This window comes from Eptatretus burgeri, chromosome 12 (genome assembly GCF_056783735.1).
Source record: "Eptatretus burgeri isolate ZD-2024b chromosome 12, Ebu_testis_v1, whole genome shotgun sequence".
Classification (NCBI taxonomy): Eukaryota; Metazoa; Chordata; class Myxini; order Myxiniformes; family Myxinidae; genus Eptatretus; species Eptatretus burgeri.
The window spans coordinates 74,903,803-74,930,189 of record NC_140972.1 but is presented as its reverse complement, the minus strand read 5'-3'; the positions used below and the strand labels follow the sequence as shown (position 1 = coordinate 74,930,189).

At 43.4% G+C, this 26,387-nt stretch overlaps 1 protein-coding gene across 2 annotated transcripts; it reads left to right on the top strand.

The window, feature by feature from the left end:
• The first annotated feature begins 3,931 nt into the window (after positions 1–3,931).
• LOC147015927 (vesicular integral-membrane protein VIP36-like) lies at positions 3,932–25,369 on the top strand. 2 transcript variants are annotated; one of them, XM_085848563.1, is made up of 8 exons: positions 3,932–4,240; positions 14,464–14,579; positions 19,616–19,733; positions 19,929–20,011; positions 21,886–22,047; positions 22,729–22,843; positions 22,968–23,081; positions 23,672–25,369. In XM_085848563.1, exons 1-8 carry the CDS (start codon positions 4,009–4,011, stop codon positions 23,827–23,829), a joined length of 1,098 nt encoding a protein of 365 aa, XP_085704689.1. In that variant the 5' UTR covers positions 3,932–4,008; the 3' UTR covers positions 23,830–25,369. The 2 variants fall into 2 exon arrangements, with proteins under 2 accessions (XP_085704689.1, XP_085704690.1); XM_085848564.1 differs by lacking the exon at positions 3,932–4,240 and adding an exon at positions 9,424–9,534.
• The last annotated feature ends 1,018 nt before the right edge of the window (positions 25,370–26,387 follow it).

Below are 26,387 nucleotides of genomic sequence, written 5' to 3'. Positions count from 1 at the left end.
TCCTTGGAGACTCCATCGCTGCATAACTGTGATCTCCAAAACTGCTTTGTTGGATTTCCTGAACTTCCTGCTGAGATGCTTGTGACTCAACTGCAGGAGGAGAATATGTCATATCTCCAGTTCCTCTTGGTGCTGGTGGTTTACGTTTTGTAGATTTATGAAATATGAGAAGAAATGGAGCTGCTAACAATTATTCATAATATTCATTACCCCATGGAAATTTTATTTTCCCGCTTTTTGTGGTTCACTTCACAACTGCAAATTTGAAACCCCACAAAAATATTTTTCACACATACGGTTTAGTGGATGGTTGTTTGAAACAGTGAAAATAACACATCACAAAACTGTCCAGATAAGTAAAATTCACGAAAAGCATCCCGCTATAGAGCAAGTGCAATGAGTGAATCCAAATCCAAACTAAATACGAGCGGGGCACACCTTTTTAACTTCCCGACCCGAACAAACCCTGAGGCTGAACGTAGTCCCGACCAGCTCAGACTTGGTACCAATTCTGACCGACCCGGCTATTATTCCTTCAGCCCGCCTGACCCGACCCGATAGAGATTTTTTGCGTCCGACCCCGGTTTTGGGGTGGGACGGGACGGGAATTTTGGGATGCCCCTTTCGTCTTTAATCCAAACATGTTTGTCTGCACTAAACACAAATGCAGTCACGGGTCATTAAAATCTAATGACTCATCTGATTATTTGGTTTTACGTGAAGACAATACTTTGACACTTTATTGTCCCTTGAACAGATTTTGTTTTCTATCACCTTGTCCATGCATTTCATTGTTCAAATAAACAATTTTTAATGAAACTTTCACATAAATGTTAGTGTAATATAATGAGGAATGAAATGATTTGATCATTCTGCAGTTTCTATTAGCAGAATGTCATAATGTGAGATTGAACCATAACATGAAAATAATATACCAACAAGTTTACACATTTACAAAGAAATTAACATATGAATCAAAATACAAACCCATAAAGTGAAACACAGGAATCAAATACCATCTCCTCATGGGAAAAATGTGTGCCATTCTGCAGACCTTGACATGAAATAATGCACAGAAATAAAAACTGTAACAGAACAAAATTGAAATCAGCTTGCACAAGTAGGCATAATGTGACCAAGGCTCAAAGAATATGGGGGGTCACACCCCTAATTTTCTGAAGAAAATTGATAAATTAGCCCCCATCAAAATATCAATTCTGTGAGCCCTGTATGTGACACATGACATCAAAAGGTAATAAGGTGCAGCGATACATGTATGTAGCTTACAAAGCAAAGCAGTTAGCAGAGACTGATTCTTTTGTAGTAATTGTTATTTATGATGGGTATCAGACCATAACATTTTTAAAAGGTAGAGCAAAATTTAAATTTCTAAAGAAGGGTCCAACCCAGTAGTCCCTTTTCTATTACAAGATCCATGGTGGGATAAAAGTAGATTTTAGCCGGTCCTAAGGGAACAACCCAAAAGAACGACTATGTCCTGTAAACAAAACTAGTTTCGTTTTTTTCCGTTTCATTTTGGGGGAGGGGGTAGCAGGTTAGAATTCTTGATTACGTTTGTGAAAAAACATTGGTCTGCATGAACAGGGTCTGAAGAAGGTATTTTTCAATAATTGGATTACGTTTCTGGCAGGGAGGGAGGGGGTCGGCCAAGAAACGAAACTAGTTTCGTTTATAGGACGTCATCAATCTTTTGGGTTGTTCCCTAACCAAAGAAGGTATATGGTCGCTCATTCTTGGGGAACTTTATTTTTCGTAATGCGTCACATATCATTATCAAAATTGCAGGGTGTAAACATTATTTGAAAAGCATGGCAAAATCCTTATTTTATAGATGATGTGACGTGGAGAAAAGGAAACAATGACCATTGCTTCATTTTGCCTACCAACCTTGAACAACAAAGTGGCCATGTTACCTCAAGCATGTTCATGTCATATCATCTATATAATCATTAATTTCAACATTGCATTAGTAACAAAACTGTTATTGGCAAAAAATAACAAATCAAAAAAATCTCAACATGGAGGCAGAGTTTATGTTTGAACGCTAAAAAAAAAACAACACAACAAAGATGCATCAGACTTATTTATGTACATGTACATGTAGATTAAAAAGCATAAACAAATATTGACAACCTCAATATTGAAAATGGAACAATGGAATTTTATGGGAAAATTAATTTTAACATTTCAATGAAAAGTACAATAAAACAGCAGTAAAGCACAATGTAAAATATGATTCTGTACCTTTTGAAGATGCTTGGGGAAGTTAAGTACTGTAGGCTCAGCACCGGTTCTCAGTCTTACTTTGTCCAGTTCGATCAAAGTATTGTTCCTCAAAATGAAGAGAACACAAATGAGATCTTGCAGTGGGGGTTCACTTGTCTTGTTTCATGTTCACCACCGATCTCCTCAGCCTCTCTGGCTCACAATGTGGAAAGTTGTATACACAAATCAAAGAATAGGGGAGCTTACATGTAAGGGTGAAAATCTTCTAAAAGGGGTTTGGTTGATACCGTTGTGATATTTAAATGCTGGCTTACTAAATGTACTTGTATTGTGTTAATCGACATTCTTTTCAGTTCAAAAGTGAAATAACAATTGATGTTAACAGGATTCAGTGAGCTGATCAAAAATTTAATTTGGAATAAACAAAATGTCAAACATCTCTGAATCCCCGTAACGTGATGAATTGTGTACAGAATTCAGTCAAGAGTACATGGAGAGCCTGGTGGATCCCGAATTTACACTGTAAAGAAATCAGGGTATCAGGTACCCGATGCTGTAAAAGTGGTAGGCAAATGTTTGTATGTGTAATTTTTCACAATTTACTGATTTTTATGTACTTCGCTTGTTTATAAACTCACGATTTTTAGTTTTCCTACATAGACCTACAACACAGAACATATTCGCATGTTATTTTCGCTGTAGCTGGGTTGAGTGTGAAAAGCACAAAAAGCTAATGTTCCGCCAAAATTCCCACTTTTACAGTAAGTGGTCAATCTCGCCTGATTAGCACAGTGAGCTTCATTTCATCATATACTTACAGATGGAATGTAACACCTTTTCCTCGTGTTGCCCGGTCATCACGATCGGCGCATCCAATTGCTGCACACGATGGCATTGCTGGATTGCTTTGGGTGGTTCTCGCAGAGTGCCCTCGTCAACGTCGACCATATGACTTCTTTTTTTTTTTACCCTGTAATGAAAAAGAGATTTTTTTTTCCCGAAAAGATCAATTAGTTTTCAAGAATTTCGGCATGCAGGACTAGCATGACAATGATTGAACGAGTTACTATCATATAGTTCATGACTTGAGTTAGTAAGCTTACCCGTGCGGTCTGTAAATCTGTAATCCCTGTCAGCGCACAGACGTAAAAGGTGATTAAACCACGCAAAGTGACATTCTCTCACGGTCACACGAGGTCTGTGATTTCCACAAGTTCATTACACCAACTAATAAAACTTTGCATGAGTTACATGCAAAGTTTATTGCTTGCATTTGGAGATTTCTTACTGCCAGTCTGCTGTTTTCGTACTTCGCTGCAGTGATGTTTTGGGGGAGACAAGATGGCGGAAAGTGAACTTCCGGTGACTTCACTCCTCGTATACAATCGCTGTGGACGCGACCAATCCAGGTGGAAAGATCAGTGGGCTTGTGACTCTGCGTCGTCCACTAGGATCAGGTCTCTTTAAACAAAAACAAAAACAAAAACAAAAACAATAACAACAACAACAACAACAACAACGATGATATCGATTATAGCTTCCGGTCTAAGGTTCGTGATGAGGTTGTGGCTCTATGTCGTCCACTCGGATTAGGTCTCTTTAAACAACAACAACCACAACCACCACAACCACAACAACAACAACAACAACAACAACAACGACGATGATATCGATTATAGCTTCCGGTCTGAGGTTCGTGATGAGGCTTGAGGCTCTATGTCGTCCACTAGGATCAGGTCTCTTTAAACAACAACAACAACGATGATATCGATAATAGCTTCCGGTCTGAGGTTCGCGGTGAGGCGAGTTTTTCGTGGGTCACAAGTATCGGAGGGATTATACAGTCTTGCTACGTCTATGGCCCAGACCATCGTCATCTGCGTGTTGTTGGTGTCGGCCCTGCTGAGATCCGTCAATGGCGATCAGTTACGAGATCCTGGCCTCCCCGGACAGTACATGAAGCGAGAGTTTAGTCTCGTTAAGCCGTACCAAGGTAGGGGAGAGTGGAATGGCTGCTTTACTTCGCCCCCCCCCCTTGAAAGCCCTAACCGTACACCCGCACACCCCCCCTTGAAAGCCCTAACCGTACACCCGCCCACCCCCCCTTGAAAGACCTAACCGTACACCCACCCCCCCTTGAAAGCCCTAACCGTACACCCACCCCCCTTGAAAGCCCGAACCGTACACCCACCCCCTTGAAAGACCTAACCGTACACCCACCCCCTTGAAAGACCTAACCGTACACCCACCCCCTTGAAAGACCTAACCGTACACCCACCCCCTTGAAAGACCTAACCGTACACCCACCCCCCCTTGAAAGACCTAACCCCACACCCACCCCCTTGAAAGACCTAACCGTACACCCACCCCCCTTGAAAGACCTAACCGTACACCCACCCCCTTGAAAGACCTAACCGTACACCCACCCCCTTGAAAGACCTAACCGTACACCCACCCCCCCCTTGAAAGACCTAACCGTACACCCACCCCCCCCTTGAAAGCCCTAACCGAAAGGTCTTTACTTTTTACCACACCACTCGGATTTTGATGTTTGATAAGAGAATGATTATTCACCGGATTTGCAAGGTCTGTTTACTGGAAGCGCCTTGTTTTTGGAGCCTGGGTGGATCTGGCTGGGTGGATCCGGAGTGGTGGATCCGGAGTGGTGGATCCGGAGTGGTGGATCCGGAGTGGTGGATCCGGCTGGGTGGATCCGGCTGGGTGGATCCGGCTGGGTGGATCCGGCTGGGTGGATCCGGCTGGGTGGATCCGGCTGGGTGGATCCGGCTGGGTGGATCCGGAGTGGTGGATCCGGAGTGGTGGATCCGGCTGGGTAGATCCGGCTGGGTGGATCCGGAGTGGTGGATCCGGCTGGGTAGATCCGGCTGGGTGGATCCGGAGTGGTGGATCCGGCTGGGTGGATCCGGAGTGGTGGATCCGGCTGGGTGGATCCGGCTGGGTGGATCCGGCTGGGTGGATCCGGCTGGGTGGATCCGGCTGGGTGGATCCGGCTGGGTGGATCCGGCTGGGTGGATCTGGATGGGTGGATCTGGATTGGTGGATCTCCTTTATCATTATGTGGGACCACGTGGTTTAATGTATCTTATTCATCCCTTTTATGTATCTTGGGCCATAACTGGAGTGTTGCTCGTGTATCGGGCTTGCGGGATGGCCGAGAGGTACGCACACTCTCATCAAACCTGTCTCGCCTGGGTTCGAATACCGACCGACTATAAACTGCCGTCCTGGTGTTTCACAGGCAGGGTGATTCATCAATGTGTGTGCCATCTCTCAGATGGACGATAAACTGGGTATTGTCTGCCTGCATTCGTTGGTGGACCCCAGGTGTCCGCAGGGGAGGGCAAAGGGGGGAATCTGTCCCCCCTCCCCTCCCCCACAGACACCCCTTCACCCATTTTTCCTTGTGCTGTAGGACGTCAAATATAAATAGCAGGTCGTTTGGACCGACTTTTATGTGTCGCACACTCCACTTTAAAACTATTTTCACGTAAAATCTCACCAAAAAATTGTGCAAATTTCTTGTTATAAATACACTTTAGGCTCCAATTCACTGAATTGTGTGCATGAAACTAATGAGACATACATTTATTTATCTGTTGGGTAAAAAATGTCCATGTTTCCTTATTGTAGCTCTAATTTTTAATTCCCCGCCCCCCCCCCACCCTGAAATTTATCTTGCAGACGCCCGTGGGTGGACGTAAATGTTTCCACGGTGTCCTCCACGAAGAGTAGGCAAGCTATCGCCGGCATCCTGAAGAAATTAGAAATTATTTATCTAACCTAAAGAGGGCACTGCATCAACGGCACAGCTGTGTCCCAAGTCATTGGTGCTACTCTACAGCCTTCTGCTGATTATGAAATGATAATAATAAAAAGAAGCTTGTGTATCAAAAGAGAGGAAACCATTAGAGTGTCCACGCTGGATTCCAATTGCCTGCTCTGGAACTATACTCTTGATCCCTTGTCAAAGGAGTCATTGAATCACCAAAAGGGAGAGAAAGATTTCACCAAAAAGGTCTATCTGGTGCAAACTTGGACTAGTCATGTGATCTTATTATCCCCACGCTTTTTGTTAAAACTCACGGGATATATTGTAATTGGCTCCGTCCGTCCGTCACATTATCTCCTCCGAAACGGCTGGGCAAAAAGTAGTTATGATCTCCACATGGGAAGAAAGTGCAAGAGCAGTATCATTTTTGACCCCTCTCCTTGGGATGGGGTCAAATGACAAGAATGCAATTTCAGGCACATTTTTAAACGAAACGTTGGCTGTGCAATCAACATTGGGGAACGCATGAAATATGCAAAAAAAACCTTTGGATTTTACCTCTGGTTCATGCCGCAGTGGGTGGGGATTTGGGGTCCATCCTTCCATTGGGACCATACTCTGTACAGAGCGTTGGTGCTGCCGAGCAGTCTTCTGGCCTATTGGGCACAATCCTGGAAGGGTCGCCACTCCGACACAGGATACTCTAATGACTCAATCATCCCAGTAAGCTGGTACTCATTTTGCCGACCTCGGAAGGATGACAGGCTGAGTCAACCCCACCTGTTATTCATTGAACCACTAAGTGGGATTTGAATTCAGGACCCTAGGATCCCAAGCCCATCACTGTGTGGAGAGAGAGAGAGAGAGAGAGAGAGAGAGAGGTGTTGAGAGAGAGAGAGAGAGAGAGAGAGAGATATATATATATATATATATATATATATATATATATATATATATATCTATATCTATATCTATATCGATATAGATATAGAGATAGAGAGAGAGATAGAGATAGAGATAGAGATAGAGATAGAGATAGAGATAGAGATAGAGATAGAGATAGAGATAGAGATAGAGATAGAGATAGAGATAGAGATAGAGATAGAGATATATATCCTGGTGTTGGCGCAGTGGTTAGGGCAGCGGCTTGGGATCCAAAAGGTCCCGAGTTCAAGCCCCGTTGGGCCACTGAATTAATACACCAGGGGGTTGACTCAGCCTGTCATCCTTCCGAGGTCGGCGAAATGAGTACCAGAGTACTGGGCCGGTGTATACCCCGGTTAAAATAGGTGTACCATATCCCTGTGTCGTAAGAGGCGACCAGGGTTGCGTCAGGAAGGGCATCCGGTGTAAAACATGTGCCAAATCACTATGCGGATCATACGGATGATCCGCTGTGGCGACCCTGAACGGGAGCAGCCGAAAGAAGAAGAAGAGGAGAAGATATATATATATATATATATATATATATATATATATATATATATATATATATATATATATATATATATATATACATACAGGGTGAGTCAAAAGTAGCGCCCGATTTCTCTTTTTACGGCTGTCAGATTCTTGCATTATTGCAAGTAAAACAGCTTGGTACAGTTCCGTAATAATATTTTCTTGAATAAATGGTTAGATAAACATGTCATTCATTTATTTCTACCTTCTTGTACACTGTAATACAAATGGCAAACAAACAATCAACTGACAGAAATCCGGCGCTACTTCTGACTCGCCATGTATATGTATGTGTATATATATATATATATAATTGTTGCGGTCACGGGTACCGAGACACCAGCTTGTCACTCAGGTGGATTAGTCCTCGGTAGAGCTGGACCTGGGGCCACCGCTCACAATTAACGTTGTGGTACGGTTGTTTTAGAACCACGAACGCCACCCAGTTAACCACGAGTTCGTGTCCGCCGTCTAATTATTCCATTTAACTCGAGGTCACGTGGTTACCTGAGCGGGGAGCATGCCCTCGACAAAGCACCAATGTTATCTGATTATATTTTAATTAGGACGGCTGAGCGTTTCAACCGCTGGTGCGTGCCGACTATTTTTGGTCAAATCTGTGGTAATTACCTCCCAGTCTATCTTGGTTCAGACGATGCTAGACCAATGGAAGGAAAGGACAAACACAGACAGGTTGGAAACCAACAAATGATTTATTAATAATAAAATAAACCAATGTCACCCGCAGGGTGACCCGTATCTTGCCAAAAGGTGACCACGTGTGACTTCTTTAAGGTCACACTGAGGTGAATAGAGCAGAGCTGCTATCCACCAGGAACGACTCCTTGCGGAATATCTGCCTACGAGAGATTCCGATGAGAATCATTCTAGAGTAACCATGAAAAATATGCGTTTGCCTCATAACGTCACCAAATGAAACCATGAAGGTCAAGGCCAATCGCCACCAAAAATTAATCAGCTGAGCGCCAGACCATGAACTATATTCCCATGAAGTTTGAAGACGATCCGATCAAAATTACTCAAAAAATAAGGGTTTCGTCAACTCCCCTGATTTGCGACAGTCACCTTGACCTTTGACCTTGACCTTCAAAATTTTGTGCGCTGAAAGGGACCTCTATAGGCCTCCGATATGCGAAGTTACAAAAATTTCCAATGATAACTGTGCTCTGCAGAATTTTTTATATGTGATTACAGACAAACAAACAAACAAACAAAAAAAAAACATACAAGCTGACTAACATATCTTGCAAAAACTTTGTTTTGGCAAGATAATAAATAAATTTTTTTTTTCTTTTCTGAGGTAAATAAAGAATACATTTAAAAGCAAAATCAATCAAAATGCTGAGACAGAGACAAAGAGCAGATGCTAATGGGGGGGGGGGGTTGACTTACAGCGAAACACAGACAAGGGTACCCAGCAGATCATTCGGGGGGGGGGGGAGAATCGTCTCGCTCACCAGGGTAGTCATCCGTGAAGTGAAAACGTCCTGAAATGCATGCGTGCGTGTCACGTCCGTCGCCAGCACCCAGCCATGCCGTGCACCCTCTCGCAAACAGCCTTGAATGCCAGTCGAAGTCTGGAGGGCACCAAGATCGTCTGTCGCGGGTTTAGACCCTGGTGTTGTTAGTGACAGACCCATGCCTCACTTGTTGGCAGTGCTGCTCACACCCACACGTGCACCACACACTCGCTGGCTCACTTATGGGCTTGCACACTTCCTCCTCCTTTTCCGCTCTGTCTTTCTTTCTCTTTCTTCTCTCTGCCTCCTCTTACGTCTCTCAGCCTTTTCCTCTCACTTCTCACCTTTTGCTTTCCTCCCTCAGAACGGACCTCCAATTTGTTTTACATCTCTGGGCTGTCTCCGTGGGTGCAGTCCGCCCCAAGGTCACCCCGCCCCACTTGCGCACGGTTACCATGACAACCTGTGCGAGCTCAAAAAAGGCGGGTGTCGGAGTTCGCGAAAGAACGTTGCTGAAGAAATATAAGGGCGGGCTTCAGAGCTCGTGAAAGAAATGTGTGTAAACCTGTCTGTCGTAAAGAAATGTGTGTAAACGTGTCTGTCGTAAATAAATGTGTGTTAACGTGTCTGTCGTAAAGAAATGTGTGTTAACGTGTCTGTCGTAAAGAAATGTGTGTTAACGTGTCTGTCGTAAAGAAATGTGTGTTAACGTGTCTGTCGTAAATAAATGTGTGTTAACGTGTCTGTCGTAAATAAATGTGTGTTAACGTGTCTGTCGTAAATAAATGTGTGTTAACGTGTCTGTCGTAAAGAAATGTGTGTAAACGTGTCTGTCGTAAATAAATGTGTGTTAACGTGTCTGTCGTAAAGAAATGTGTGTTAACGTGTCTGTCGTAAATAAATGTGTGTTAACGTGTCTGTCGTAAATAAATGTGTGTTAACGTGTCTGTCGTAAATAAATGTGTGTTAACGTGTCTGTCGTAAATAAATGTGTGTTAACGTGTCTGTCGTAAAGAAATGTGTGTTAACGTGTCTGTCGTAAAGAAATGTGTGTTAACGTGTCTGTCGTAAAGAAATGTGTGTGAACGTGTCTGTCGTAAAGAAATGTGTGTGAACGTGTCTGTCGTAAAGAAATGTGTGTTAACGTGTCTGTCGTAAAGAAATGTGTGTGAACGTGTCTGTCGTAAAGAAATGTGTGTGAACGCGTCTGTCGTAAAGAAATGTGTGTGAACGCGTCTGTCGTAAAGAAATGTGTGTGAACGTGTCTGTCGTAAAGAAATGTGTGTGAACGTGTCTGTCGTAAAGAAATGTGTGTGAACGTGTCTGTCGTAAAGAAATGTGTGTGAACGTGTCTGTCGTAAAGAAGTGTGTGAACGCGTCTGTCGTAAAGAAATGTGTGTGAACGTGTCTGTCGTAAAGAAATGTGTGTGAACGCGTCTGTCGTAAAGCAATGTGTGTGAACGTGTCTGTCGTAAAGAAATGTGTGTGAACGTGTCTGTCGTAAAGAAATGTGTGTTAACGTGTCTGTCGTAAAGCAATGTGTGTGAACGCGTCTGTCGTAAAGAAATGTGTGTGAACGCGTCTGTCGTAAAGAAATGTGTGTGAAAGTGTCTGTCGTAAAGAAATGTGTGTTAACGTGTCTGTCGTAAAGAAATGTGTGTGAACGCGTCTGTCGTAAAGAAATGTGTGTGAACGTGTCTGTCGTAAAGAAATGTGTGTGAAAGTGTCTGTCGTAAAGAAATGTGTGTTAACGTGTCTGTCGTAAAGCAATGTGTGTGAACGCGTCTGTCGTAAAGAAATGTGTGTGAACGCGTCTGTCGTAAAGAAATGTGTGTGAAAGTGTCTGTCGTAAAGAAATGTGTGTGAACGCGTCTGTCGTAAAGAAATGTGTGTGAACGTGTCTGTCGTAAAGAAATGTGTGTGAACGTGTCTGTCGTAAAGAAATGTGTGTGAACGCGTCTGTCGTAAAGAAATGTGTGTGAACGTGTCTGTCGTAAAATGTGTGTGAACGCGTCTGTCGTAATGAAATGTGTGTGAACGCGTCTGTCGTAAAGAAATGTGTGTTAACGTGTCTGTCGTAAAGAAATGTGTGTGAACGTGTCTGTCGTAAAGAAATGTGTGTGAACGTGTCTGTCGTAAAGAAATGTGTGTGAACGTGTCTGTCGTAAAGAAATGTGTGTGAACGTGTCTGTCGTAAAGAAATGTGTGTGAACGCGTCTGTCGTAAAGAAATGTGTGTGAACGTGTCTGTCGTAAAATGTGTGTGAACGCGTCTGTCGTAAAGCAATGTGTGTGAACGTGTCTGTCGTAAAGAAATGTGTGTGAACGTGTCTGTCGTAAAGAAATGTGTGTTAACGTGTCTGTCGTAATGAAATGTGTGTGAACGTGTCTGTCGTAAAGAAATGTGTGTTAACGTGTCTGTCGTAAAGAAATGTGTGTGAAAGTGTCTGTCGTAAAGAAATGTGTGTGAACGTGTCTGTCGTAAAGAAATGTGTGTGAACGCGTCTGTCGTAAAGAAATGTGTGTGAACGCGTCTGTCGTAAAGAAATGTGTGTTAACGTGTCTGTCGTAAAGAAATGTGTGTTAACGTGTCTGTCGTAAAGAAATGTGTGTGAACGCGTCTGTCGTAAAGAAATGTGTGTGAACGTGTCTGTCGTAAAGAAATGTGTGTGAACGTGTCTGTCGTAAAGAAATGTGTGTGAACGTGTCTGTCGTAAAGAAATGTGTGTGAACGTGTCTGTCGTAAAGAAATGTGTGTGAACGCGTCTGTCGTAAAGAAATGTGTGTGAACGTGTCTGTCGTAAAGAAATGTGTGTGAACGCGTCTGTCGTAAAGCAATGTGTGTGAACGTGTCTGTCGTAAAGAAATGTGTGTGAACGTGTCTGTCGTAAAGAAATGTGTGTTAACGTGTCTGTCGTAAAGCAATGTGTGTGAACGCGTCTGTCGTAAAGAAATGTGTGTGAACGCGTCTGTCGTAAAGAAATGTGTGTGAACGCGTCTGTCGTAAAGAAATGTGTGTGAACGCGTCTGTCGTAAAGAAATGTGTGTGAACGCGTCTGTCGTAAAGAAATGTGTGTGAACGCGTCTGTCGTAAAGAAATGTGTGTGAACGTGTCTGTCGTAAAGAAATGTGTGTGAACGTGTCTGTCGTAAAGAAATGTGTGTGAACGTGTCTGTCGTAAAGAAATGTGTGTTAACGTGTCTGTCGTAAAGCAATGTGTGTGAACGCGTCTGTCGTAAAGAAATGTGTGTGAACGCGTCTGTCGTAAAGAAATGTGTGTGAACGCGTCTGTCGTAAAGAAATGTGTGTGAACGCGTCTGTCGTAAAGAAATGTGTGTGAACGCGTCTGTCGTAAAGAAATGTGTGTGAACGCGTCTGTCGTAAAGAAATGTGTGTGAACGCGTCTGTCGTAAAGAAATGTGTGTGAACGCGTCTGTCGTAAAGAAATGTGTGTTAACGTGTCTGTCGTAAAGAAATGTGTGTTAACGTGTCTGTTGTAAAGAAATGTGTGTGAACGCGTCTGTCGTAAAGAAATGTGTGTGAACGTGTCTGTCGTAAAGAAATGTGTGTGAAAGCGTCTGTCGTAAAGAAATGTGTGTGAACGTGTCTGTCGTAAAGAAATGTGTGTGAACGTGTCTGTCGTAAAGAAATGTGTGTGAACGTGTCTGTCGTAAAGAAATGTGTGTGAACGTGTCTGTCGTAAAGAAATGTGTGTGAACGCGTCTGTCGTAAAGAAATGTGTGTGAAAGTGTCTGTCGTAAAGAAATGTGTGTGAACGCGTCTGTCGTAAAGAAATGTGTGTGAACGCGTCTGTCGTAAAGAAATGTGTGTGAACGCGTCTGTCGTAAAGAAATGTGTGTGAACGCGTCTGTCGTAAAGAAATGTGTGTTAACGTGTCTGTCGTAAAGAAATGTGTGTTAACGTGTCTGTCGTAAAGAAATGTGTGTTAACGTGTCTGTCGTAAAGCAATGTGTGTGAACGCGTCTGTCGTAAAGAAATGTGTGTGAACGCGTCTGTCGTAAAGAAATGTGTGTGAAAGTGTCTGTCGTAAAGAAATGTGTGTGAACGCGTCTGTCGTAAAGAAATGTGTGTGAACGCGTCTGTCGTAAAGAAATGTGTGTGAACGCGTCTGTCGTAAAGAAATGTGTGTGAACGCGTCTGTCGTAAAGAAATGTGTGTTAACGTGTCTGTCGTAAAGAAATGTGTGTGAACGTGTCTGTCGTAAAGAAATGTGTGTGAAAGTGTCTGTCGTAAAGAAATGTGTGTGAACGCGTCTGTCGTAAAGAAATGTGTGTGAACGCGTCTGTCGTAAAGAAATGTGTGTGAACGTGTCTGTCGTAAAGAAATGTGTGTGAACGTGTCTGTCGTAATGAAATGTGTGTGAACGTGTCTGTCGTAAAGAAATGTGTGTTAACGTGTCTGTCGTAAAGAAATGTGTGTTAACGTGTCTGTCGTAAAGAAATGTGTGTGAACGTGTCTGTCGTAAAGAAATGTGTGTGAACGTGTCTGTCGTAATGAAATGTGTGTGAACGTGTCTGTCGTAAAGAAATGTGTGTTAACGTGTCTGTCGTAATGAAATGTGTGTGAACGTGTCTGTCGTAAAGAAATGTGTGTTAACGTGTCTGTCGTAAAGAAATGTGTGTTAACGTGTCTGTCGTAAAGAAATGTGTGTGAACGCGTCTGTCGTAAAGAAATGTGTGTGAACGCGTCTGTCGTAAAGAAATGTGTGTGAACGTGTCTGTCGTAAAGAAATGTGTGTGAACGTGTCTGTCGTAAAGAAATGTGTGTGAACGTGTCTGTCGTAATGAAATGTGTGTGAACGTGTCTGTCGTAAAGAAATGTGTGTTAACGTGTCTGTCGTAAAGAAATGTGTGTTAACGTGTCTGTCGTAAAGAAATGTGTGTGAACGCGTCTGTCGTAAAGAAATGTGTGTGAACGTGTCTGTCGTAAAGAAATGTGTGTGAACGTGTCTGTCGTAAAGAAATGTGTGTGAACGTGTCTGTCGTAAAGAAGAAAGCTTCCCATAAGAGAGGGATCTATCCTTCACCCTTCTCCACACATCACATTTAAGATCCCATTAGACATGGTGATGGGGCTAATCTGAACATGAATTTCAGGAAATAACTGTCTGAGGACCTGGACGTGTGGATGCATTCATCAGACCGGATTCTGAAATCCGTAACAATATATATGCGGAGAGACAGACGGAGATGTAGATATGTGTGTATCTTTTATATCCCCGTTAACCCTCATGTGTAGGTTATTGCGCTTCCCTCCATCCTCTCTCTTTTGCTGTTCATTCATTCCCTTGCTTGTTGTTGCCGCACTCTTCCATGAGCTTCATTATTGTATCAAAACCAAACATTCATGTTTGCATAATTATGCGAGCACACTTTAGACAGGTGTATGCATGTGCACGTGTTCTTTAAAAGAATATATATTCATCAATACCACTTCCCCCCCTTCCCCCCCCCCCACCTGGCAGGTGTAGGTGCTGCGTCATCACTATGGGACATCGCTGGCTCTGTAATCGTCAGCAGCAACCATTTGAGACTAACGTCAGACCATCAGAGTCAACAAGGCGCCGTGTGGAACACCATGGCAAGTAACACCTCGTGCATGACACACCGCTATGAAGTAGGGTGTGACTGATGAGTCAATGGGTTGAAACTAACCATTTAAGTTGAATAACCGGTTACCTGCAGGTGTTGATGAAACGGCCATGGGCTAGTAAGTCGTGATTCCGTTGCAGACAGGTGCTTGCATCACCAGGGGGAGAGACCTGTGTCGTGTTCCTTTATTTAAATGTTTTTATTCCATGGTAAAACGTGTGTTGCTTGATTGCCCAAGAAGGATGAAAACCATTCTGTTGTTTAAAGCCGTCCCTAAAGGTATCGTACAATATGATTTTGAAACTCTGTCATTATGACAGATTTTTATGTATTACTGCTTTACTTGTCTGTGAAGCATTTATTTATTTTGTATACAGAGTCTTGGCTGTTGGAAGAGCTAGAATACACAACGAATCAGGACGCAACATTACAAAAGGAAAAGTGGAGAGAGAAAGGAGGGAAATGCCAACAGCGGGGACGAGGGACAAAATAAATGGAGACGGATAAATGAGGCATGGGGGTGGTGGAGGTGTGGGGGGGGAACTAAGGGGGTGGACAACATTAATACAGGAACAAAGGGTCATGTGGGTGATTTATAACGAGTGTAAAAAGGATCATGGTTTGGGATTGGGGACGACCTGAGATGGTGATGCACAGTTGTCTGAAAGATCTGGAAAGAAGGATGAGATTGAAGAAGAAGTGGAAGTTGGTTCCATAGGTTGTAAAAAAAAAAAACAGAGGAACAAATGATTGGGGGGGGGGTGGAAGGTTCTAGCATCTTCCCTTTTGGAACCTCGTGTCAATGCGACTTCAGCTCCGGTGCAGCTACCATCAAGCCTGAAACCATGGTTTGCGAATGCCTTGGTGCAGGGAATGTTTGGGTTGCGACAATGTTTGCGAATGTGTAATGAAGTGGATGCCAGAGAATTGTGCGAAGTGCAAGAGAATGTTTGAGATAGAAGTGAAAGGAAAATAGGGAAATAGAAAAATGAAAAAGGGAACAACACCCTATCTTCTCACCTGCGCAATGCATATTTGTCACATAGGTACGATTTACCTAACTTCGAAACGGAATTATATGGAAATAACTGACTCTGCTATTTATGTGTTTATGTTTTTACCTGTACGATTGGGGGGGGGGAGGGGGTGCGGTGCACTCACAACCATCACACAACATACAGTATATACTGTAATTACCTTCTAAGTTTTTTATATGTGAGAGGCAATGGTATTCGGGGGGGGGGTCACTGAATTATGCACATCAACAAAAAGGTGGAATTTTGGCAAAACTATTAAGACGTTCCATACTGATTCGATTTTGGTGAAGATCTGGATCCGGATCCAGATACTAGGATTTTAAAAGTGATTCTTCACCATTGAGAGATGGAGCCAAAAACAATATGCAATATAGCACGATGTTTCGAAAAGTTTTGGATGAGTTGTGACAAAACTAGGTGGATGAGTTGGTTCGGTAACACGAGTGAGCCGATTTAGATTTTGGTTCAGGTCTGAGTCCTGATCCGGACTATCAGTGAGAGACAAAACATTTCTGCCTGGTGGAATTGTGTGCTCCACTGAGTGCCATTCTCGTTACTTGCAAAATCGAAAAATTTTCAGGTATATTGGTCAGTCGATTTTGTTATTATCTTGCCAAAACGAAGTTTTTGCAAGATATGTTAGTCAGCTTGTATGTTTTTTTTTTTGTTTGTTTGTTTGTCTGTAATCATGTATAAAAAATTCTGCAGAGCACAGTTATCATTGGAAATTTTGTAACTTTGCGTATCAGAGGCCTATAGAGGTCCCTTTCAGTGCACAAAATTTTGAAGGTCAAGGTCACTTTGTTGCAAATCAGGGCAGTCGACGAAACCCTTATTTTTTGAGTAATTTTGATCAGATCATCTTCAAACTTCATGGGAATATAGTTCATGGTCTGGCGCTCAGCTGATTAATTTTTGGTGGCGATTGGCCTTGACCTTCATGGTTAGCGCCGAAGGTCAAACATATTTGACCCCAAGGTCAAATTTTCAAGTTTTAGGAACCATATCGTGTAGTACCTCAAATTGAACACCTCGATGAGTGCTTTCTAGATATGTCAAGCTTGAGACATTATGACGTCATTTGGTGACGTTATGAGGAAAAAGCATATTTTTCATGGTTACTCTGTAGAACGATTCTCATCAGAATCTCTCGTAGGCAGATATTCCTCAAGGAGTCGCTCCTGGTGGATAGCAGCTCTGTTCACCTCAGTGTGACCTGAAAGAAGTCACACGTGGTCACCTTTTGGCAAGATACGGGTCACCCTGCGGGTGACATTGGTTTATTTTGTTTGTTAGTCAATCACCGACAGGTCCCAATTGAAAAACCAATCTTCACGAAACTTCACCAAGTTGTACAGGTAGTCTCAGCTGAGAAGCCTATTGATTTTGAGGTCAAAGATCATGTTGTGGTCCGATTTCTAAAATCATACTTTTTCATTCGATTGACTTGAAATTTGAACAGGATTTGCATATTGCATCACTGAATTCAGAAAGCAACTAATTTTGAGGCCAAAGGTCAACTTAAGGTCAAACTTCTGATAAATAATCAATTTTCATCCAATTGACCTGAGCTTTGATTTATAGTCAATTTTAAACTTGATGAAATGGACAATTTGATGTATCCATGGCAACCTTTTGAGAGGGGGGTGGATTTTGCAAGTATCGTGCTCTGCACGATGTCTTTACCTTGTTTTGTATGTTCTTCTTACCTCCACTGCTCTGTCACTTTCATGCCTCGTGTATCCTTGCTCGCCATTTTCCTGCTCTTAGCCACTTCATAAATCATCTTTTCACCCTCTTCTGGGTTTGACTTCTCATACCACCCTCTACATGACTCCTTTGCCACTTTTGCCTTCTCCTTCTTCTTCTTCCTGGAGCTTTTACTGTTGTCCTGCCAGTCACCTTGTCATTCCTTAAAGGGCCTTTTCTTCCATCTGATTGCCTATTTCAACCTCTGCAGTCCACCCCAACTGCTCCTCCTTCATTCTGGCCTCCCCTTCTTTCAGTTATACCTCATGCTTTGGCCACTATCTCCAACAAGGCTTCTTTCATGTTCCAAACCTTCCACTCCATCCTCTGTCGCCTGACTTCTAGTCTTGCAAACCTCAACCTTTAACCTGTCTGCATTAAACATGCTGTACATTCCACACCCTACTGTTCTCCCAACTGTTCCCTTTATAATGTCTTTTTCTTGACCAGCTTCCAAGCTAACACTCATGACCTTTGCTGACTCGCTCGTGCCTCTGTCTTGCTTGACAAAGAAATCATCGATCTGATTCCTTTGGGATCCATCTTATAGGAGGTTCCTGTTGGGTTGTATCAAATTGAAATTCATTCCTTTAACTGGGACTATCCACTAAAATTGCCATCCGTTATAAATGATGAAATTTATTGACATAACACGAATTCCATTTTCATGGCACTCTATCGCAAGTCCTGTACTTCGTGGACATGCCCCACAATGTTGCCTGTCTTGTGTTTGGAACTGTGCAATAAATATTATTGGGATGCTCACCTTGCCCATAAAAAAGGGAACCACAAACTCACCAAACCACATCCTTCTTCTGTTTGGAAGTAGTGCGTTGTTGCTGCATTTTCACCACTGAAGTCTATTTTCTCATGGAAGATCAGTAGTGATGCCTGCAGTGGATTCATTGTGATATTGCAGCACAGCAAATGTCAGGCTGAATGTTGACTGTCCTGCATTTGACGTTTGACACCTGACCCGCCATTTTGCAGCAACCATCATCTTCAAGAGACTTTTGTTGCTGAAAAGGTCACATTTTCTCCACTGCAGAGCAACTTCTGAAATGGTTAAAATTGGGTCTTGGTACCTCGTCACCACTTCAAAATGAATGACCACTTCAGGCTTTTTAAAGAGCACGTACGTCACGTGAAGTACAATATACTCTTGGACATCATTGTACTTTTCCATGAATTACAAAGACCTTTTTAAAATTAATGTATCTTAGGCTCATAGTGAAACACACACACACACACACACACACACACACACACACACACACACACACACACACACACACACACACACACACACACACACACACACACTGAGCTTGGGGGAAGTGCCGTCACTTCTCGGTACACTCTGGGTCCCAGGGACGCCACAACAATGGCCCCGCCTTTCTCACTACACTCAGCGTGACATTTCCCAAGGAGGCATTTCCTTCTCGCCATGGATGCCAACCTATGAGTATTGTCCATGCTCATCCTTTTAAATGCTGAACATCAAGCAGCACATACTTTGATATGACTCGGCTGGAGTTTGAACCGCTGACCTCCCTAACCTTGTTATGACTTTTACTTCCTCTCGAGTCTAGAGTCGAGACAGTCATGTTCGCTCATCTTTAGGTGGACCGGCACAAGCCGATGCAATGACAATGATGACGTGTATCATGTATCACAGACGGCCCATGCAGGGGCTGATCCAAGGATCTCACCAAACCATCCGATCGGGAGTAGTGACAGGCGGTGTGTACAAATGGGCTGGGACTTGATCAACGCGAGCTGATGACTCGTGCTTACTGGTGATTCCTCATTCATGGGACACCGTCTTATGCCCTAATCCTCATCATGGATGGGGCTCAGCAGTTTACCCAAGCCTGTTGGTGAAGGGCAAGGTACACGCTGGCCTGTCCAGTGTAGCGCGTGTGCAGCCCCGGGCATCGAAGGGCATCACACACGTTATTGTTCCATCTTGCAGACGCTCATCCCTCTAAAAAGTTAGTCCGCCAGCCACACCAAGCCGTAGGCTTGTAGACTGGGGTCACGGAGTTATCGGAATCAACTTGGAGTGAACACTCTAACCATTACACCACCTTGTCTGGTTATTGGTATAAAATGGACAATTTGACACGTTCTATGTGGGATGTGAACTAGCTTTTCAGACTTATCATTATGGGAATTCCAAACGGGCTAACCCATTATTTTTTTTTCTTTTCTGTTGACTTATACCCTCTTCCTTCAGCCAAGTTATGTCACTGACTGGGAGCTACAGGTTCACTTTAAGCTGCATGGCTCTGGGAAGAAGGGCCTACATGGGGATGGGTTTGCCATCTGGTACACCAAGGAAAAACTGCAGCTGGGTAAGTGTGCCTCCTTTTGAATGAAGTTCTATTCCCAACTAGAGTGAAGCTCCTTTCCTCATCTGACAAAGGCATTTGGCCTGAACTAGTCCTAGCCAAGACTGGTGTTTTATTTGATAATTTGCATGTGATCATTGCAGTCACTTTTGGTGTTGTGATACTTCCACACCCCCTTCCCCCACCTTGGTTTAAAAGGTACTGTTTTTGGAAGCACTGACATGTTCTCCGGACTTGGGATTTTTGTGGACACCTACAAGAATGATTTTGATAACCAGGAGGTGAGTTGACGCTAAATTGGGAAAAGTTTTTTGTTTTATATCCCCACTGATGTACGAGGTCCGTCTAAAATATAACGGGACTGATCCTGCTGTGTGCTCCACTCGCACAACTTGAATGAACAGGTTGTGTTAGTCTTTCGCAACATTCCAGCAATATATATGATTGGTGATGGTTGACTGCGCCCATTGTGTAGTTTTTTTTTAAGGTCGTGTTTTACACGTTGTCTAGTCTGAGTCGTCGCGCTATGAGTCGTGAGCAGAGAGCCAATCTGAAGTTTCTTGCCAAGTTTGGCAAAACACCTTCCAAATCCTTCGCAATGCTGCAGCAAGTTTACGGATGCCATGGATGGGGAAGAAACTGTCACGTACACGTGCATTTGAATGGCACAAGACGTTCAAAGAGGGACGGGAGGAGGTTGAAGTCGAGCCACGGTCTGGAAGACCTTCAACGAGCAGAACAGTGGACAACATCGAGCGTGTGAAGCAGATGGTGCGCGCAGATCATCGACTCACAGTGCGGATGATTACTGAGGAACTTTCCATCAACAAGGACACAGTCTGGAGCATCATCACTGAAAATCTCGAAGTGTGCAAATATGGTCCCCAAGCTGTTGTCTGAGGACCAGAAACAGCAAAGAGTCACTGTCTGTCAAGACATTATTGATCGCCTCGAGGATGATCCAGACCTGCTCGGGAGAGTCAGTACTGGCGATAAATCCTGAGACCAAACGGCAGAGTCGTCAGTTGAAAAGTCCGGCATGATCAAGACCAAAGAAAGCAAGGATATCGAAGTCGAAGGTAAAGGTGATTCCCATCGCGTTTTTTGACATCAAGGGCATTGTCCACTTCGAGTTTCTACCACAGGGTCAAACTGTGAATCAATATGTGTGCAAGGAGATCCTCCGGCGCCTCATGAGATCAGTCTGGGACAAGAGGAGGGATCTGTAAGAGAACAACGCCTGGGTGCTCCATCGTGACAACGCCACTGATCACAGTGCCTTGAGCATCCGACAGTTTCTGGCGGAGAGGAACGTGCAAACTCTGGAGCAACCCCCATATTCGCCAGACTTGGCCCCTTGTGATTTTTTCATATTTCCCAAGCTCAAGTGGGTGATCAAGGGGACCTGATTTCCTGATGTGGAGACCATCAAAAGGGCCGTAACGACGGAGCTCTGGAGGATTCCAGAAGAAGCCTTCCGGGGATGCATGGAAGCGTGGAAGAAGAGAATGGACAAGTTTGTGAGACTGGAGGGAAACTATTTTGAAGGGGACGAGCTGTGATTTCAATATATTTTTTGGAATAAAATTTCTGTGAAGTCAGTCTAGTTACTTTTTTAGACAGACCTCGTACTTACATGCACATTTGGATTTATAAAATGGCAGAAATTTGAAAGTCGATTATTGATGTGAAGAACATAATGATGCTTTGAATGGATTGCTTTTGTCAACAGAGAATCTATTTTTAAAGTTCTTGTTCGTGTGTGAATAAATATGCCCTGCCCCACCTGTAAAGGCCTTTGTGTGGAAATTGCCCTGAGTTTGGTGATGGACTTTAATCCCTTTTATCCTTTCATCTCTTAGGGATTTGGTTTTGGACATCTGTTTACATGTCGTAAAGCATTGTGTGTGTGTGTGTGTGTGTGTGTGTGTGTGTGTGTGTGTGTGTGTGTGTGTGTGTGTGTGTGTGTGTGTGTGTGTGTGTGTGTGTGTGTGTGTGTGTGTGTGTGTGTGTGTGTAATTACATATATATGTATACACTCCTGTTTAGCAACTCTTGTGGCGATGCTGTCAGATCACAAAATTGTGAAAATGCATGGCAAATGGCAATGTGCAAATCGGTTGGTGTCATTATTATTCGCACCCTTTCTGCCCAGCGTTCCTTTCCGTACATCTCGATCATGGTAAACAATGGCTCGTTGAAATACGACCATGGCAAAGACGGCAAGTCGACAGAGATTGCCGGATGTTATGCTGACGTCCGCAACAAGAACTTCGACACTTTCCTGTCCATACGCTTTTCCAAGCGTCGCCTCACGGTGAGGATCGCTTCCAGAAAGAAAGCAGAGTACATGGGAAGTGTTAGTTATATATTTTGTAAATCTGCGTGGTGCTGAAATTTCTTTCAAGGTCATGTAATGAGGATTGCACTTGCTTTTTTTTTGGAACTTTAAAAAAAAAAAAAGAGTTGGTGCAATGTACTCTGGGTTGGCACACTTCTGTTCGGCCTAAAAAAAAAATCCCAAAGTGATGCTAGTTTCGTGACTAAAGTGAGTTGAACCCCAGAGGATAATGGCTGGAGTTACAAACCTGTCTCATAGCGCCAGAAAGATGAGACGAGTGAAAGAGGGAGATCTTTGATTTGGTACTTAATGTTCAGTTGAGATATTGAGTTGGTTAAAAAAAAAACTTGTACCAAGTGGCGGGTAATTGATGCAGGTGGCTTTCAAGTTGTATTTTCATCTTTTCGGTGCAACCCCCCACCCACACATACACACCCACCCCCCCCCCAAAAAAAAAAACAAAAGAAACACCACTTTGTGCATGATGAGCATCCAGTTTGAAAACATTCAGAGCTGTTGGCATCGCACGGAGTCTGACTGTGACGCATGTATCTTGCACCCAACAGGGACGTGTTTCCCGAAGTGCCTTTTCACTCGTCTCTTGCATTGTCACACAATGACTTGCTTACAATTTGTGACTCTCTATGATGTCCTCAGGTGATGTTGAATGCAGATAACAATGGCGAATGGAAAGAGTGTGCCGACATGATGGGTGTACACCTACCAACTGGTTATTACTTTGGTGCATCAGCGACCACTGGTGATCTCTCGGGTGTGTTTTATTATCTTCTCCTTTGCTATCCCTGACCTACTTATTTGAGGGGCACCCCCTCCACCACCACCCTCTATCTTCCATTTATACTCAAAGGTTTTCTTTCCAACTGTTTGGTCTACAGACAACCATGACATAATCTTCCTGAAGCTATTTGAGTTGACTGTCCCACCTGACCCAGAGCCAGTGGATTACAGTAAAGTTGTTCCTTCTGTAGAGTCCATTCAACACTTGCATGGTAAGCCTCCTTTCCCCACCCCCTACCCCTCACTTTTTAATGTACCTTAACCATTTTTAGCAGGTGATGTATTATTACATGCACTTGCGAAACGGTTCACAGCTACTCAGATGACCTGGTTATATTTGAAGAAAGCATTAGCTTCCACTTTGATCACAAATTCCCTGTGACTCACACTTACAAACGACCTGGAAGTGTCTCTCGCATGTCATCAAGGTTACACAAATCGCACAACACAATTGCAAAATCCTGTTTCCAGCACGTCAAGTAGTTGCTTTGGAAGTTGCCATGCATTTGTTACGTGATAGAGTTTAAAGTTTGATCTCAGAACCTTGAAGGCTTGCCGATTGGGCATGCCAGACTTTGCGAGAGGAGACCCTGTGCCACCCTGCACATTCCCAGCAGGACTTGCTCTTACAGTGGAGTCTCATTGAAACAAAGTCTTTGAGATAAATTGATCTGCAATAGCAAATTGTTGAAGGACTGTTGACCTGAGAGATGGCAGGAACCATGAGTTGTCATTATTTCTTTGCTTTTGAGTGAATGCAAATCTGTGATCTAAGATGTACATAATTTGCTTGTTCGGACAGATGGGGAGGGCGGTGGGGCGTATCGAGGTGGACCCATGACTGGCTGGAACGTTTTTCTGCTGCTTCTCTGTGCTCTACTGGGTATCATCGTGTGCGCCATTGTTGGTGTTGTGGTCTTCCAGAAACACCAAGAGCAGAGTCGCAAGCGCTTCTACTGATATCGCCATTCGTTGGCAAGAACCACCTGTGAAGTTCACTTTCCCAACTCGTTAAACAAACAAAAAAACTTTCACTGGCTTCTTCAATCTACCAGTTCCAACTGTGCTCACGAGCTTTTTGATGACCGCCTTTGCAAATACACCCCCGTTAACAATCCGCCGCCTTAAAGCCCTCTTCTATGACCTAATATCACTTTCCCTTGTTAATCTAATTTTATCTCTTGTCGCCAGCTGTACAACCATTCACAAATTTTTGATCATCTTTCAACAACACAAGATTGAAACTCAATGCTTGCTCACTGGAGTGCAGCCGTAAGGTGAAAGAAAAAGATAAAGTTTTCGTCGTCGGCAGAAATGTCATCAGCGATGAAACTCCTCCATCCCTCTTTGCTATGAGTTTGTAGTTCTGCCTTATGCACGCTAACATCCGTGCACATACGAGCTATATTTGTAATTAATTGTTTTCAGCCACGTTTTGGGAGATACCGGCTTTGCTGCTGTTCATGTTCATGACACCACGGTAGTTGTTTGGCATTCCCAGGTGGTTAATACGAATTGCCATCGTGGTTCATTTGGTTCTGGCGTTTTCTTGGTGTTGCAAAGACTCTCTGACCCTAGGCACGTGCACCAGGATGAATGTGGCGAATCGTCTCCGTCACGTCGTCTGATGCGTTTTTGTCTAACAAGCGTCGGATCATTCGAGTTCTCAACTCCACCTATGGTGCAACACAAATCGGTGTTTTGTTTTTGGTTTTTTTTCTTCCCTAAAGAAATGTTTTCATGAAAACCTTTGGGGATCAGTTACACAATCTGATGTGCAGTCTGCAAATGGGATGATACGATCATCTTATTGGCTGCTGAAGTTGAAGCCTTCAAAAGCAGATCGTCGGAAATAAGTTTGTGCCAAGTATTTTTCACAAGCATTTTTTTTGTAGTACATGTGGCAGCCCCTTTGTTTAGCGTGTTCCCATCATTGGCATTTCCCTCTCTCTCTCTCTCTCTCCCTCTGCTATTTACTCTTTAAATATATATTTTTAAACACCCGCTTCTGTTGGTTTGTTGTTGAAGTGGTTTTGTAAGGATCTGATGCGAGCTGAGGTTGTGTTTTTGCTGTTGCTGTTCAATGTTTTTTGTTGACCATCTTTTACCCGTTTGGAATTCTAATTGCACAGACAATGTTTGCCACCTACCTGTGATGTTCCACTTAACATAGCGGTGAAACACAGTCCTCGTCATTTTATGCCAAAATGGACATCGAGCTGGAAATCCAGATTAATGGCATTGGTATGCTGCTGCGGTTTTATTCCCGCATTGGTAATTTCGACGTTGGGGAAAATTTGATTATTCTCAGGTAAATTGAACACAATAATTTGATCTTTCTGTGCCCTCTGAATAAATGTGAGGTACAGCTTTACATAAGCATTGGATAATTGATTGTAGAAATTGATGCTGGAGAAAACAAAAGTAGGAAATGTCTCCATTTCAACTAATTTCCAATGTTGGTTTGTACTGAAAAGAAAAATAAAGTCGACACATTGAACTTTGTACGTGTGTGTTCCCCACCCCCCCACCCCCACCCCCACAATATAAATTGTGTGGTTTCTTCAATGGGCCGTCGGTTGTCTTTAACTAGTGGCAGATGGGTGGGTTTGTTTGGAAATCAAGTCATGCATCTGCTTTAAAATAAGTTTGTGGCTAAACATCTTTTAAGGTCTGATAGGTGGACACACATACACAAATTGGGTCACCTGATCAAGGTTTACTTCAGTAAACAATCAAGAAGATTGATGTTTAAAGTTGTCGCAAAAATTAACCCGGGAGCGCACTGTGGCAATGTTGAGCAAAATTGGTTTCGTTGAAGGTTTTTATTGTAATGCTGACCTTCCGTGTGTTGCAGTGACATGGTAGAGAAAATTTCAGGGCAATTGGTCCAAGGGTATGGATTTGTATAGAAATCAAAAGAAAAGCTTCTCACATGCACACTTTATATGTGTATATATGTATATATGTATATATGTATATATATATATATATATATATATATATATATATATATATATTGTTACGGCTGTGGAAATTCGCAAACCACCATCCAGGTCCCGGAGGTGAGGTATCTCTTAAGTACATGTGTAGTTAGCCCCAAACCCATTGTTTAGAGGGAATTAATGTGATTCATTCGGGCTGCGACGCTTTGAGATAGGCGTTTTTCTGTTATATCTCTATTTTGAACCAACCACGTCTCAACCGCCATCACACACCAACCACAACTCCGCTTCACAACAACCACAACCACACCTGCCTCTCAACCATGCCATCCTCACCACTCCGCCAGCAACCGTCAACATCTCCACGAACACAAAAGGGGAACAACAACAACTCCCACCCCGGTTTCTCTGGTAAACAAGAATGACGGTTGGAACTCAACTCCTGCCCGATTTCTCTGGTGGAATGTCCCCCCCCCCCGCGTACCGCGAAGGGAGGGGTGGGGTGGCGGGAAAATAAAAGGGCGCACGGAGGCGCCGCTGGGGGAAGTCAGGTCAGAGGAGGTCAGTATCAGT